This window comes from Arvicanthis niloticus, chromosome 6, assembly GCF_011762505.2.
Source record: "Arvicanthis niloticus isolate mArvNil1 chromosome 6, mArvNil1.pat.X, whole genome shotgun sequence".
Taxonomy (NCBI): domain Eukaryota; kingdom Metazoa; phylum Chordata; class Mammalia; order Rodentia; family Muridae; genus Arvicanthis; species Arvicanthis niloticus.
Genome location: NC_047663.1, coordinates 49,665,229 through 49,680,388, shown reverse-complemented (window position 1 = coordinate 49,680,388; position 15,160 = coordinate 49,665,229). Strand labels below are relative to the sequence as shown.

Below are 15,160 nucleotides of genomic sequence, written 5' to 3'. Positions count from 1 at the left end.
TTCCTTGCGACTCATTGTTGAGAGCTGCAGGGGTTTGCAGCTGTGGTAGAGTCACCTTTTACAGCATTCAAGTTGAAAATGGCTTTTAGCAACCCACATTTAGCAGGATTTGGCCAAATTGCGTAGGCTGATGTTTACAGTGGTAAAATCATGTGCTGGGTGTCAGCAGAGCCTAGCGATGAGTGAGGCACAGCTAGGTAGAGAGAGCTTATGGCTGGAGAGGAGCCAAGGTGCATGATTGAGAGTGGCTGAAGGAGATGGAGATACCTTAAGGGGAGGAGGACCACAACTTCTGGGGAGGATCTGGAGTACCTAGGGCAGTATAAGCAGATAGATGTTCAGTGGGTTTTGTTTTGCTTTTAATTTTCCACAACAGGAAACAGGAAGCTGCTGGTGGTATAGTAGGGGGTGGGGTGCTAGGAGTAGCTTGACACTCTGTCTGTAGACAGGATGTTTTGGACCAGAGAGGTGAGTAGAGATGATGGAGGAAGGGTGAGTGGTGCTGCACCAACCAAATCTCCTTGAGAGGATCACCTGGAGGAGTAATGAATTCTGTGTGGGTGGAGAGAGGATCTGACCAGGAGAGTCCTCCATAGATCCTCCTCCAAGGCAGTGTTCTTCAGGGTCAGTCAGCCTTAGAGACACTTGGCAAAGCTGCCACAATGGTCAGGCTATGTTATGGCTTTTAAGTAAGGGATTCCAGCTGTGGCCAGAACAGAGCCACTAAAACACCACTGATGTAGATATCAGAGTCACACCTCTGCTCCCCAAGATGCCAGCCTGTCACCTTTGTCTCCCTCTTACATGCTGGTATAATAATGGGACCCAAGGCCCCAGCCTTGGATCTTGAGGTTTGGAGAATTCATTGTTTCAGAGACTCTGCATGATGGGATATTTAGCAAGGACCCCAGCTTCCAACCATGGGGTGCCAACAGCAGCTTTCCCTGCAAGAGTCACAACTCAAGCTTCACACATTGACCAAGAGTAAAGGTAAAGGAGGTAAAATCCTCAGCCCTGAAGAGCCAACTTGAATTCACGGCAGTGCCCTGCCTTCCCCATGGCCCAGAATCCCACTTTCAGCATGGAGGCCTGAGGTAGGGAATACACTAGAAATTAGCCTGACCTGGCTGCTACAGGGGGTCATTTCCCGACGTGTAGGTGGTGGTACAGTAGCCATGGAATCCTTGGCTGTACTGAGTACTTCCTTCCCTAGACAGTCTAGTGGCAATGGCACAGCATGGCTGTCCAGCACCAACCTCGTTACCTCTTCACTGGGCCAGAAAATAAGTTCAGATGCCACACGCAGTGGGAATGGACAGATGCTACCAGAACAATGCGGTACACTGTGTTTCAGCTGTTGAAAATGTGTCCAGACATTTGTGGGAATGAGTTGGGGTGGGGATGCTCACAGCAGAGTATTCAACAGAGCAGAGCTACGCCTGAGGGTGTGAGGCCATTGTAGCAGACCTGAGAGATGGTGCTTGGAGACAGAGGAGTGAGGCCCTCCCTGCAGCGGCCCCCACTTCTGAGCTATCCAATAAGGCGTCTTTATGATAAAGATCCCTAGTTTTGCAGTAGTTAGCTAACATGGATTGAAGAAGCTTCTGGAAGATGACTGAATAATAAAGAATATTTGAGAGTAAAGCCAACCTCTTCATGATCCATTTTTACTAGCATATGTTAATTATGTATAATCATGGATTCCATTCCCCATTTTCCCAGTACAAATAGTATATTTTTATCAAATACACCCTTCTGTGTTCCCTTCTGTTCCTGTTGATCTCTTTTCTCTTGCCACCTAACACCTCTTCTGCTTTCACATCTTTATTTATGTTGATGACCCAGTGAATTTCATTAGAGTCATTTACAGTGTCCTGAGCAAGGTATTGTTTATGGTAGCGTGGGCTCCTTACCAGTGGCTATACCATAGAAGAAAGCAATGTATTTTTAAAAATTATGTATGCATGAGTCAGGTCTGTGCTATGAGTGCAGTGCCTACAGAAGCCAGAAGATGGCATCAGATCCCTGCTGTACTTAACAGACAGTTGTGAGCCACACACTATGGATGCCGGGAACTGAACCTGGGACCTCTGGAACAGCAGCAAGGGCTCTAAGCTACTCAGCCATCTCTCCACCCTCTCCAAATAATGCATTTTTAAAGCCCTGCAAAGTGGTGTTTTCTAATTTGTGATATTCGTGTTGAATAGAAGGAAGCCTGCTCCTTTTCAAGATCTCGATGCCTTTTCACTCCATACAAGGTGGGAAGCAGCAGGGATGGGGGAGGTTAGATAACTGTGCACTGGTTCCGTCTAGGATAATTAATTTGAAGACTGATATTTGTGTACAAGAGCAGAGACTGTAGTGGGAGTGAGAATTCTAAAATGGGAAGCAATGAAGTCTGACACCGTCTGCAGCAGGTTACTAAGGTGTGACTGTCTCCAAATCGCAACGCCTAGGGAACTGGAAAGGTAGGCATGACCCTGCCCCTGTTTCCACCCAGTTTACCTGCTCTGACTAAATCTCCCTGAATCTCAGTAGCTGAGAGGGGTCTGGCCCAAGGAGACCCCAGCAACCGTGCAGCACTTTGTCTTTGCCAATGTTGGCATCTGTGGGAGTCTGGGATCTGTGAGCCTTGTCAAGGGAGTTTCTTTAGTTGGGTTGTATATGCACTTTCCAGGAGCTGCTTGGGAATGGTGCTTTAGGCCAGACAGGGTGATATACACCTGAAATCCGAGCACTCAAGAGGCACAGGGACTGGTTGATTGTGAGTTTAATACTGGTCTGGATTACACAGTAAGTCTGAGGATGTGACTCACTTAGTGAGCCCTTGCTTAGCATGTATAATACCCTGGTTCCATCCCTAGTACTGTACGCAGCAGAGTCATCTAAAAGTCTATACAAAACCTGTGATCTTGAGCCATCTGTGTGATTTTAAAACACTCATTATTTTAGAGGGTTGCAAAGTCAAAAGGGTATCTGTTACAGAAAAAGTTGAAGGTGCAAAAAATAGAAATAAATCTTATTTATAATTTATTGCATCAGAAAAAAAACAACTAAAAACATAAGCAGTCTTTTGACCTTATTCTAGGTATGTGTGCAAGCACTTTGTTCCCTAATGTAATAATTGGGCCACTGCATCTTGCATCCATCCTCTTCTTTCATGTGGCCTGTGCATTTCTGTCGCCATGCTAGGATTTTTGTGGCTGTGCGGCTTTCAATCCTTCTTTGTCCTCTCCTCTCTTTGCCTTCCTCCCTCTTTCCCTTATTTCTCCTCCTCCCCAGCCATTCCCTTCTTTCTTTTGTCTTGTGTATATGAGTGTGTGCATGCACTTACACACACACACACACACACACACACACACACACACACGAGCTCACGTGTGCACATGGACCTGGAGGCTAGGTATCATCTCTCAGGAGCCATCTACCTTGGGTTTTATTAAGACAGTGTCTCTCACTAGCCTGGAACTTGCTAAGTAAGCTATGTCTGCTGGCCTGCAAGCCCCAGGGATCAACCTGACTGTACCTCCCCAGTTCTGGAATCACAAGTGTGCACCACCCCTATTTGCCCCTTTGAAATGTGAGTTCTGGAACTCACGTCCTCAGACTTGCCAGGCAAGCACTTTACGGATGGTGCTATCTCAGACCCACTTCCTTATTTCTTTTGTGTTCTTTATTTTCTTTATTTATTTATTTATTTATTTATTTATTTATTTTTACCTGTGAGCACATTCACATTTGTTTCCTGGAGATCTGCTAACAAGGGAGCTGAGGATTTCGAATGTACACATGGAAGACTCTTGATCTGCTTCCCAACTGTGCTTTGTCCTTCTCAAGTTAGTCCTGAGAAGACTTGAACTTGTGATCATTTGAGTCTTAGACCTGCCAGCTACATATTCATGTATGATACTGGCTGGTCCTGTCACCCACATCTACCACCTTTTGTGTGGAATGGGGTGAGAATGTCTACTCAAAGATGACAGGGATCCAGTGATGTCATGATTTATGTTTGCAGTGCCTCTTGAGTAACTCATTATGCAGACAGTTATTCTGATGATGGTGATTCCCCTGCTTGCCCTGGCTCCTTACATGGGGACATTTGAGAAGCTGACTCGGGAGAAGCCGGGTCTTGCCTTGGTAGATGGATACCAGGTCCCTGGGCTCCTGGTGGTTGGGTGGGTCTTCACCAGCTCTCTATTTGATGGTGTTTGGCTTTCATAGAATGTATTCTCTGGGAGTTGCTTTAATTTGTCTATTTCCTATGGACACAGGCCTTCCCAAAGCCATGCCACTCTACTGATACCCATAGGTCCCCTGGGGATACTCTGACTTCTTCCTCAAGCCATCATGCTTAAACTTATCTGTGTGCATAGGAAGGAGTTTAATGTGAGTCGCCAGCATCTTGAGGTTGGATGTGTAGAAAGAGCCTGTTAAATAAGGGCTTTGCACTGAGAAGGTGCTGGAAACCTTGCAGGTAAAGCCTCTGGCACTGTTCTTTGAGCCTTACCTATACGTCCACCATCACAGTTGTTAAGTACTCTATGAAAGGCACCTACAGATCATTTCAGCCCCTAGACCCCACTCTCGTGAAGGAAGATTTCTACAGCCAGAAGCTAGTCCTTTGCCTATGGCTCCTTTGCAAGCCACAGAGCTGTATTCTGTCTCAAGACCTGGTCCTTGCCTGATTCCCACTCCTACTGAGTCCCTATCCCAGGTACCTTAGTTCATGCCCAGAGGTGCAGAATCAACCTGTGTCCCAGGCTAACTATGAGGCCTAACTGGCTCTCCCAACTCTGCTTGATTCCAACAGCCCCACACAGCTCTGGCTTTTCTGCTTGCTTTTGCTGCCTGGCTTTTTTCAACTCCCACCCCCACCCCCGACGACACCATCCCTCTGTCTTTTTCTCTCATTGAAGGTTGGAGTGGGAATGGGGGCAGGGGCATGGGAGAGCTGGGAAGTTGGCAGAAAGATAAGATTCATCAATATTTAATTTTTATGGAAATCGTGTCCTCGAAATCCCACGGGGCTGAAAATTGTTCTGTGTTTTCAGAATCCAGTGATGTCGCCGAGGCTGTTATGTTGTAAATAAAACTGCATTACTGTCTGCAGCTCTCCCGTTGCTCTGCAAACACCAGGAAAGTTGACAGTTTAATCCACTCAGGGAAGCAGAAAGGTTTGGGTCATTAGTGGGGGCAGCGATGGGCATATGAGATGGCCAGCCCTGGGATATGAGAATGGAAGTGAATGGCAGCACCAGTGTCACTGGGGAGGCCCAGGAGCCCATGGGCCTCAGCAGAATACTTAGGCCAAGGAGACTGCTGGCCTCAGCAGGAATCCCAGATAGCAGGGTCCTGGGCTTGAGAGGGCTTGGGAGGGCTTTCTCCTCCCTCATACCTCTGACGCTCTTGGCCTTGAAGGAATATGGCATGGTTTGTTGCCAAGAGCTTTCAATACTGGTGAAATCTAGAAAGAATGTCCATTCATTCATTCATTCATTTGTTCATATATAAAACATTTACTAAAACTCTTGCCACATACTAGATACTGTTTTAGACCCTGAGGATCTGGCCACACACAGGACACATCTCCCTTCCCTGTTTACACTCTCACAAATGGGGCAGACAACAAGCCAGGAAAAGAAGTGAAGTATGCAGTATTCTGTGATATGCTGTGTGGTGGTGAGCACATCAGTGAAGAGCAAGGCAGGAAGGGCAGGTGTGTTCACATGAGATCTTCATCCTTAGATGTCCCAAAGCAGCTTAGTTCACAGTGGCTAAAGACGGGAACCGCTCAGATGTCCATCAAAAAGTGAGTTCCACAGTCTATCTACATGTGGAATTCTATGGTCTAGGGAGAAGGAATAAGCTACCGACATGTAAAGCAATGAGGCCAGACTAGACAAATGGTTTTCTGAATGAAAGAAGCCAGGCTCGCAAAATCACGAACGCTGTGATTCTATTTATACGGCACTCTAGAATAGATACCGCTGATCTGTGGTGATCGAGAGCAGGAGATTGGTTGCTTAGGTTGAAGGAGAGAAAGATGCTGGAGAAATGACAGTAGAACCTCAAAGTGGGTGGAGTAGAACCTCGAAGTGGGTGAAAATGCTGCCTGTCTCCAGGTCTGTTCATCAGGGCTGACCAAGCTGTGCATTTGGGGTGAGAGCATTTTGTCAGGAATTCATACACAGCAAGGAAGAAGATGGAAGGGGACTGCAGTTTGGAAAGGGGTAGGCAGAGGAGGCCTCACTGAGATGGTGCCTGGAAGATAGAGAGAGTGTGAGAGGTGGAACATTCCAGGCAGTTGCGATAGCAGGTGCAGTAGCCCTGAGGTGGGAGATTGATTCAGTAGCCAGGGAACAGAGTCTTAGCTGATTCAGGCTGCTGCATCAGCACCACTGGCCAGGCAGATTAACCAACACATATTAACCTTAACCTAGCTCTGGACTCTAAAACTGAAACCAAAAGATGGTGGTACCCACAGCATTGGTTTCTCCTAAAGCCTCTCTCCCTTGCTTCTATCTCTTACCATCCCTAGATGCTTGCCTTTAAGTTTTGTCTTTCCTGACCTTTGACCTGTGAGGACACCCATCACAATGAAGGGCCATCCCAACCTAATGGCCTCATTTTAATGAACTCTATAAGGAGTCTCACTCTGAAACTCCACCCTCACAGCCTATGTGTGCTGGAAGGAGCCGAACACCACCACACTACTGTGTGCTCCCAGAGGGCACCATGGGGACCTGGGAGACCCCACTGGGATGAAGGCACTACTAAGGGATGAGGCAGGACAGCGTTGTGCTGAAGGGGGACAGTGAAAACGTCAGAGGCCACACCACTTTCATCAGTTCACATCCACAGGGAAGCTTGCTTCCAGAAAAGCTGGCTGAGTTGTGGTGAGAATCGGGCCACCAAAGGGGCTTATCTATAAAGCAGTGTGGAGTCCATGTGTAGAATCTACATAAGAGACATGATTGGATCTGTCAGCCCCTTATGCCAACAAGCACAGTGTCATCTTAATATGAAGAAGGATGGGGGTGAGGGTCAGGGGTTGCTGGGTTCAGAGGAGAGAGTCTACTCGAACATGAGGGTCAGCAGTCAGCGTTTCTTCCTGGCCGTGTCCCCTAGGCTCTGCTTCACCTCCCCTGGTTGCAACACTCTCTCTTGTCTAACACGAATGCATAGCTTCTCAGCTTTACCAAGCCACGCACGGAAAACGCTATTGATTTTCCTTATTTATTTATGAGATTTCTTGCTGTGGGCAAAAAATAAAAAGGTTTGTGCAGCGCCGGCTCCCTTCTCAGCAAACACCATCCTACACCCACCCACTGCCTCCCTCTGTTATGCAGGCTCAGTGCCCAAGAGGCCTGCCACTCCCCTTGGGATACCAGGGGGTGGGGCTGAGTGTCCCACCTGCTTCCTGGCAAGTAGGTGCTCACAGACATGTGTGAGGGAAGTGGGTCCACTTTTTTTTAAAAATAAGCTGTGGTTAACACTCAAATGGATAAAGAAGCCGAAAATGGTCCATTCCTATGTGGAATGCCTACTGGATGCCGGGCACCATGCTGAGCCACTGGGGCCCAGCTCCTCTAGCAATCAGCCTACCTGCTACATTTCATTACCCTTTATCTATGGTGAGATTCTGAGTGGTTATGCATCTTGTCCACTGTTGCATACCAAGTGAGCCAGAATTCACATCCAGGTCTTCAGAATGTCTCTCTGCTGTATGATGCAGACACTCCAAAGAGGATCAAGAACCCACTTGAGAGCTGCCTGGGGCCTCAAAAGGATGCGTCTCCAGTCCCTTCACTTGGTGAAGGCTTTCCATTTGCAGAAAGCCCCCATCATGTGAGCATGTCAGGAAGGAACAAGATCTGTATTTCTCTACCATCTTTGGAAAAAAGACTATAGAGATCTGTCCCCCACTCAGCTGTGCGACCTCTAGGCCAAGGGGGGCTCGAGGTCTGTTTGACAGTGTGGCACATCACATCCTGAGCTGCCCTGTGGCAGCAGAGCTGGCTTCCTGTCCTCACAACTTCAGGCATGCATGCTGGTCTCTTCTCTGATATCCTCACCCACCCTACCACTCCTGTCAGATGCCTACCACATCTGGCACTCAGTTCTAGGACCTGCCAAGCTTGCTGTACTTTGCTCACCTCCTCCCATGGGGTGTCTCATGCAGTGTGGTGACTGTTGGCTTGTCACTGTCCACTCTGAGCTCCTGCAGGGTAAAAGTCACATCCCACTGCTCTGACTGTCCCTGGTTTGAACACAGAGTCTAGTGGTCATCCCTCCTGACCCTGTATGAGTGGCAGCACCTCCACAGGGTCTAGCTCACACCTGAGCTACAGGCACAGGCCACTCCTTCATCTCACACTCCTCCTCTTCTTCTCCACAGGAGTTTCCTCTGGCCATCCTCCGGGGCTGGGATTGCTACTGTGCCTACCCTACCCCCCAGTTCAGCCTGCGGGATGCTGTGGATGGAGCACTGTGCAGCCAGGCCCCGGAGGCACAAGGGCTTCCTGGCTACTGTGAGGTCTACCAGACACCTGTGCAAGGTGAGCTCTGAACACTTCATGGGGCCATAGAGCTCCTAAGGCTGGAAAGGCTAGGTATGCCTGCCTGTGCAACCACGGGGTATGGGATGTGTACAGTTTCCAGTGTCTCTTCTCAGTGGGTAGATGAGAGAAAAGGTGGGGTGAGATCAGGCTCCTTTGAAAATACGAGCCTTTGGTAATGGTAGAGAAAGAAGCAGAGAGGAAGAACAGAGAGAGGGAAGCTCTGGAGGATAATGCAAGGGCTAAGACTCACAGACACAGCAAGGACGATGCTTAGGTTTCAGAAGCCCCCATACGCTGGCATTCCCCCAGGTGAGCATCATCACATCACATGTGCTGGTCATAGGGACTGATGGGGAGAACTACCTCATAGGGGAAGCATCCAGGAGAAGCACCCACACTGTTGTTCAGTGCCTCCAGGAATCATCTCCCAGCAACTTGTATTTCAGCCAGCAGCCCTGGGGAGGGAACACAAGAAGCACACTTGTTGGCCTCAAATTAGCCCATCTTCAGTTCACTGCACTGCAATGGCATGTCTAGGTCCAGACACAGCCCTGCCCACCTCCCCAGCAGAATCTGGAGTCCTTGGTGTTATGTCAAGAGGTTTTGGCTGTCCCAGAGAGACAGAGTGGAGCAAGGAACCCTAGAGCACCTGATTCCCAGCCATCAGGGATAGGAGGCCTTATCACATCACTAGCCACTGGCCTGTCAAACAAGGTGTAGGTGGCGGGTCCCTTAATCACCAGTTGCTGTCCAGAGGACCCCAACAGTGGATCTGAGATCACAGTGCCTGGGACTTCATGGTGACTTGTGGACTTTCAGACACCCGATGCACAGACAGGAAGTTCCTGCCCAACAAGTCTAAGGTGTTTGTGGCTCTGTCAAGCTTCCCGGGAGCTGGGAACACATGGGCAAGGCACCTGATCGAGCATGCTACTGGCTTCTACACCGGAAGCTACTACTTCGATGGAACTCTGTACAACAAGGGTGAGCCAGACTTGCAGTGGTGGGGGCGGGGACATCCCATACCCCTCTCACAAGCCAGCCTACCTTGGAGCACTAGAATTTTGCCATAAGCCCCCAGTCATTAAGGGTGGAAGTTAATCTGTTCATTCTTCTTTTTCCTAGGCAAAGGGGTAGCTCATCATCATTAAGAAAAAAAAAAAAAAACACAAACAGTTATTTAAATTGGTCCCAAAATGGTCAAGAACTGTATGTTTTCTAATCTTTCCCTTGGAGAAATAAGAGGCCTCATTATACTGAGTAAATTAACTTAAATGGCCCAAGTCTGTATGCTGCTCGAGAAGGAAGACCCTCAGACAAGTCAAGTGGCATCTAAATTTGGCAAAATGTATTTCTCAGTTGTCAAGTGGCACAGCATTTGCTCTGGGTTTCTTAGCCGGAGTTTGGTTTGCTACACCGCCAACACTGTCAGAAACAAAAACAACCCAGAAGGACGGGTGTGTCTGTGTTTGGCAGCAAGTTCTCAAACTGGTTGTGCATATGTGTAACTCAGCTCCATCGTCTAGAGATGCTAAGGGTGCCTGCAGATGGGGCGAGGGCGGGAGCAGTTGCCACCTTAGCACATGGTCCTGCTTTCTCTTGCTGGCCCCTGTGCCCAGGCTGCGGTGACCTACAATGTTTGCCTAGAAGGCCTGTATCAGCTGCCTGGATATACATGTAGATAGGGGCCAAAGAGTGGAATAGCCAGCTTCTGTGCTGCCAGGAGACACCTGGGCTCTGGGCTCTCAGACAACAGCCTGACCTTCATAATCCTAGTTGGCATCCCAGCTTCTTTGGTAAGGTCAGTCAAGGTCAGTCAAAGCAAAGACTTCTGGTATTTGGCCCATAGCAGTAATAGCAGTAGTAAGTTTGGTGGGTGGGGCGTGGGGTAGTAATCCTCACTTCTGGTTTGAGAGTTGCATTTTCCAGGCACCATGAAGCCCTGCTGCTGTTGCAGCAGCTGCTGTTGCAGAAATGGGTGTTTTGCAACCACTGCCAAAGGGAGGCATCTGGACTCTTGTTTCCAAAACTCCAAGACAAGCTTATGGAGATTTGTGGAGCCTGTTCTCTCCACTGAGTGTCCTGGGCGAGGCTGACCTATGGGATAGGGACTCCAGGCAACATCTCTGCAGAAAGACTTTCCATAGCATCCCACTCTGTGATCTCTTCTGCTCTCGTCCCTTGAGCCCCTGTGAGCCACACCACCTTCTAGGCCATAGCCTCTAAGTCAGGGTCTACTTTTATTCCTTTATTGCTTCTGTATTTAAACTTGTTGTTGTTGGGACAACCGACCCTGGCAAAAGTGACTCAAGGGAGCAAGGGCTTATTTGGCGGACAGGTTAGTACAGGGAGCAGGAGACTGAAGTGGCTGGTTACATTGTATCCATCCATGGTCAGGAAGAACAAAAACAACAATGCTTGTACTCAGCCAGTTTCTTCGTCTTATAGGGTCCAGGACCCCAGTCCAGGGAATGGTTTCACCTTCTTATAAAGTGGGTCTTCCTCCCTCAATTAACCCAATCAAGATAATCCCCCACTGGCATGGTCAGGGTCTAAATAATCCCTCACAGGTGTTCTTCTCCCACCACCCCCAGGTTTGTCTCTTAGCCAAGTTTATTGAGTTGACAGTATCAACCATCAAATGATCCAAAGTCCAGCACAAGGAGCCATAAGAAATGATGGAATCCTGTGTCTCTGGGTGCCAATGAGTACAGTCTGGTCTTTTCAACCAGTTGTTGTCACTCAGGTTCTGAGTGCACAGTGCTTTACCAAGGAGCCAAGGGAGGATGCATGTGGGTAGCAGAAATGCTGGTCTGGGGACAACTCTCCATTCATGGAAATTGGGTTGTGGGTCTTCAAATACTGAGGGTGAGCCTTCAATAGAATTGTCCTGGAACCTGTAGTAGGGAATCTCTAATCACGATACTCCAGGGACCTGTGGTAGGATATGCCATGAGGTCAGCCACTGACTGATGACCGCTATCTTGTCTCTAGTGGGAGGTGGCTAGAAGATAGGGGCTTTACAAGGACACCCAAGGGCATACAAACAGAGCTCTACAGCTGTCAGGATGCTGTGTGATATTGTGCAGATCACACACAGACTCTGAGCCTCAATCTTCATCTGGGAAACAATTCTTTTTAAAGATGTCTTTTTATGTCTAGTTTGCGTTTATGTTCATTGATGTTTTGTCTGTACATCTATCTGTGTGAGGGTATCAGAAGCCCTGGAACTGGAATCACAGAGAATTGTGAGCTGCCATGTGGGTGCTGAAAATTGAATTCATTTTCTCCGGAAGAGCTCTTAATGGCTGAGCCATCTCTCCAGTCCGGGGACAAAATTCTTTACAATACTCCTCTAAAACTACCCCCAGAAAAGTCCAACATGTGTGTCACCTTCTGAATCTATGGTCAGGACCTTGCCTCTTGACTCCTGGAAACTGCAGGAAGTAATTTGCCTCATGCTGATATGAACATCTTTCTCACTGATAGACACCTCCTGTGCATACTTTCCCTGAGACAAGAATCACTCCTATGGAGGCCTCTCCTGTCCCTATCCTGTCCCCCAGAGCCTCAAATGTCATCAGTCCTCGTGTAACTGTATAGATAGGATCACCCCACATGAGCAAGGGTTATTCTCTCCACGGAAGTCCTCTCATTCCTCCTGAGCAGGGTTCAAGGGTGAGAAGGACCATTGGCGGAGCCGGCGCACCATCTGTGTGAAGACACACGAGAGTGGCCGGAGGGAGATTGAGATGTTTGACTCGGCCATCCTGCTGATCCGGAACCCCTACCGGTCCCTAGTTGCTGAATTCAACAGGAAATGTGCTGGACACCTGGGTTATGCTCCTGACCGAAACTGGAAGAGCAAAGGTGAGGGATGGATGGCCTGAGCAAGGGACTGACATGTGGCAGAGTGATACAGGATCAGTATAAACATTTCTGGCTCTGGAAGGCCTGGCTGCCCTCACTTCCTCCCCATTTCCTCCAAGCTTGCTCTGTCCACACAGTGTGGTGTTTTTTTATGACTGCTATGCAGATAGCAGGCCAAAAATCTCTATCCACCCTCAGGTGTGTGGTGAGGTCCTGTATACCTAGAGCTTGCACAGAGCAGAGACAGCTCTAGTTGCACATGGCCCTGACTGCCCCCCTGCCTGAATCAACTAGACCCTCCTTTAGAAAAGGAGGTCATATCCTCATGCCATTTAGAAATGAGAAGATGATGTACATACCTGCTCTGTGTTCAGGGCTAAACACAACAGTCCTGAGGCTGAAGGGAAATCACCGTAAATTCACAGAATTTTCCAGAGAAGCCCAGAATAGCTTGATCTGACCAAGGTACCTGGGTGGTGGTTGGCAATGCTGGGTCTCAAGCCCTGCTTCCTGGTCAGCTTAGCCTACTATAACAAGGCACCACAGATAGGGGCGCAGAAATAATAGTTCTTTATTCTTCATGGTTCTAGAAGCAGCCTTTCTCCAGCTTTCAGACAGCATGCCATGGCCTCGTGGCAGAGATGCTCTCCTTGTAGGGACACTAATCCCACCTCAAGGTCTTCACACTCATGACCTCATCTAACCTACATTGCCTTCCAAAAGCCTCTTCTGTATGTACAGTCATTTGGTGTCTGGGGACTTCAGTGTGCATTACAAACATTCAGTTATATCACCCTGATCTGAGGTGGATTATATGTCCGGTTATATCCATTATATATCCTGATTTGGGATGGATTTATTGGGTTGGCATCTGATTTTGGCCCTTTTACCCTGTTGTCATCAGTCCCTGGGTCCCATAGGCCCACCGAGACTCCTCACTGTCCAGGAAAGTCCCAAAGGGCAAAGAACTCACAGCATATAGGAGAAAGCCAGTTCTCAATTGTCACATGGCAGATTGTATTTATCTGAACTTGGCACCCAAGGTCACTGTTTTCCAGGCAGACTTAGGACTCTTCCAAGTCTAACCTTATAGGAACCCTGGATTCACACTAGACTCCCAAATGGGTCAGCCATGGGCAGTGAGAAGTCTAAAACTGGCAGCAGCCCACTCCTGTCAGGCCCTACGGAGCCAGTAGCCATTAGATGAGAGGCAGTCCTGACTCATACTTCTCTCCCCTCTCCAGAATGGCCGGACTTTGTGAATAGCTATGCCTCCTGGTGGTCCTCACATGTTCTAGACTGGCTCAAGTATGGGAAGCGGCTGCTGGTCGTGCACTATGAGGAGCTGCGGCACAGCCTGGTGCCCACACTTCGGGAGATGGTGGCCTTCCTCAATGTGTCCGTGAGCGAAGAGCGGCTTCTCTGTGTCGAGAACAACAAAGAGGGCAGCTTCAGGCGACGTGGCCGGCACCCTCATGACCAGGAGCCCTTCACCCCTGAGATGAAGGACTTGATCAATGGCTATATCAGAACAGTGGACCAGGCCTTGCGTGACCACAACTGGGCTGGGCTGCCCAGGGAGTATGTGCCCAGATGATAGGCCCACCCTGATTTTCTGCTCCTGCTGAGATGCAGTTACACTAATGGGCTGAACACTGCTCTAGTGCATTGATCCATGGACCCCCTGGGATGCCTGGGGGCTGGCACACAGTCAGCAAAGTGTTCTCGCAGGTGCTCCTTTGTGTGCAGAGGATTCTGGGCAGCACAAGGCTCACCCAGAGAGATGTGCATCACAGGACACTCCTTGCCGGACACTTACGCATCCTCAGACATACTTAGACATCACCCCATTTTCACAGTGACCATTTTAATGTGCCTAAGCCACTTGAATGGGGTGGGTCAGACACTCCAAGCTTTGCACACACAGCTGGAAATGGACACACACACACACATGTTCCTGGGTGTATACATGCAGAGACTGGCTATCTGCCCCACACATACACATGTGCACACACTCAAGGCTTCGGGAAGCCCTAGGTTTCCTGGGTTCAGTTGGGCACAAACTGGCTTTTGGGGGCCCTTGGCTCTGGAATATTGTGCTGAGGAGGCACTGTTGATCTGAGTGGTGCACTGGGGGCTGGAAGTGCACACAGACTATTGCTGATGGGTATCGTATGACCCTGGCTGCTTGTCTGACGTCCCATAAATGTGTGTGCTATGACATCTTGGCACTGCAAGCACTGTGTCTCTGCCTCTCTCTTCTCCATGGATGGTGACTGGCCACATTGTGACAGCATGGAGCCCACTGCTGCCCCTCACATCCCAACAAGCACACATGCTGACTTTAGGACACCCACTACTATTCAGCTTAGCTCGGTTACTCTTTCAACTAACATCAGTGCAGCACAGAGCAGGCCACTTACTTCTTTGTCCAACTGTTTTGGGAAACTGGGACATCAACCTGTGCCCATAAGGAGTGAGGGCCAGAGGGTGGGATGGGGGCTTGGTCTCCAGGGGATCTCCAGACTCAAGGGAGACCATATGCAGCGCAGGGGTTTGTGGTGGACATGGGAGACCCTAGGTGGTATGTCTCAAGGACCACTAGGAACTGTTGCCCCACATGTTAGCAGGCCCTTGCCAAGTGAAGGTCACATAGAAAATTCTATGAAAACCAACCATAGAGACACCCACCTACATGCTCAGCACTTGAGAGGTGGAAGCAATATAAT

The 15,160-nt window shown here is 49.0% G+C and overlaps 1 protein-coding gene across 3 annotated transcripts in view; it reads left to right on the top strand.

Moving 5' to 3' along the window:
- Positions 1-14,668, top strand: part of Wscd1 (WSC domain containing 1) — a 39,152-nt gene extending 24,484 nt beyond the window's left edge. For all 3 annotated transcript variants that reach the window (XM_076936402.1, XM_034507632.1, XM_034507633.1), the window contains exons 6-9: positions 8,399-8,558; positions 9,381-9,545; positions 12,231-12,431; positions 13,676-14,668. In XM_076936402.1, coding sequence (XP_076792517.1) covers positions 8,399-8,558; positions 9,381-9,545; positions 12,231-12,431; positions 13,676-14,028 — 879 coding nt within the window. In that variant the 3' untranslated portion in view covers positions 14,029-14,668. The remainder of the gene's footprint in view (positions 1-8,398; positions 8,559-9,380; positions 9,546-12,230; positions 12,432-13,675) is intronic.
- The last annotated feature ends 492 nt before the right edge of the window (positions 14,669-15,160 follow it).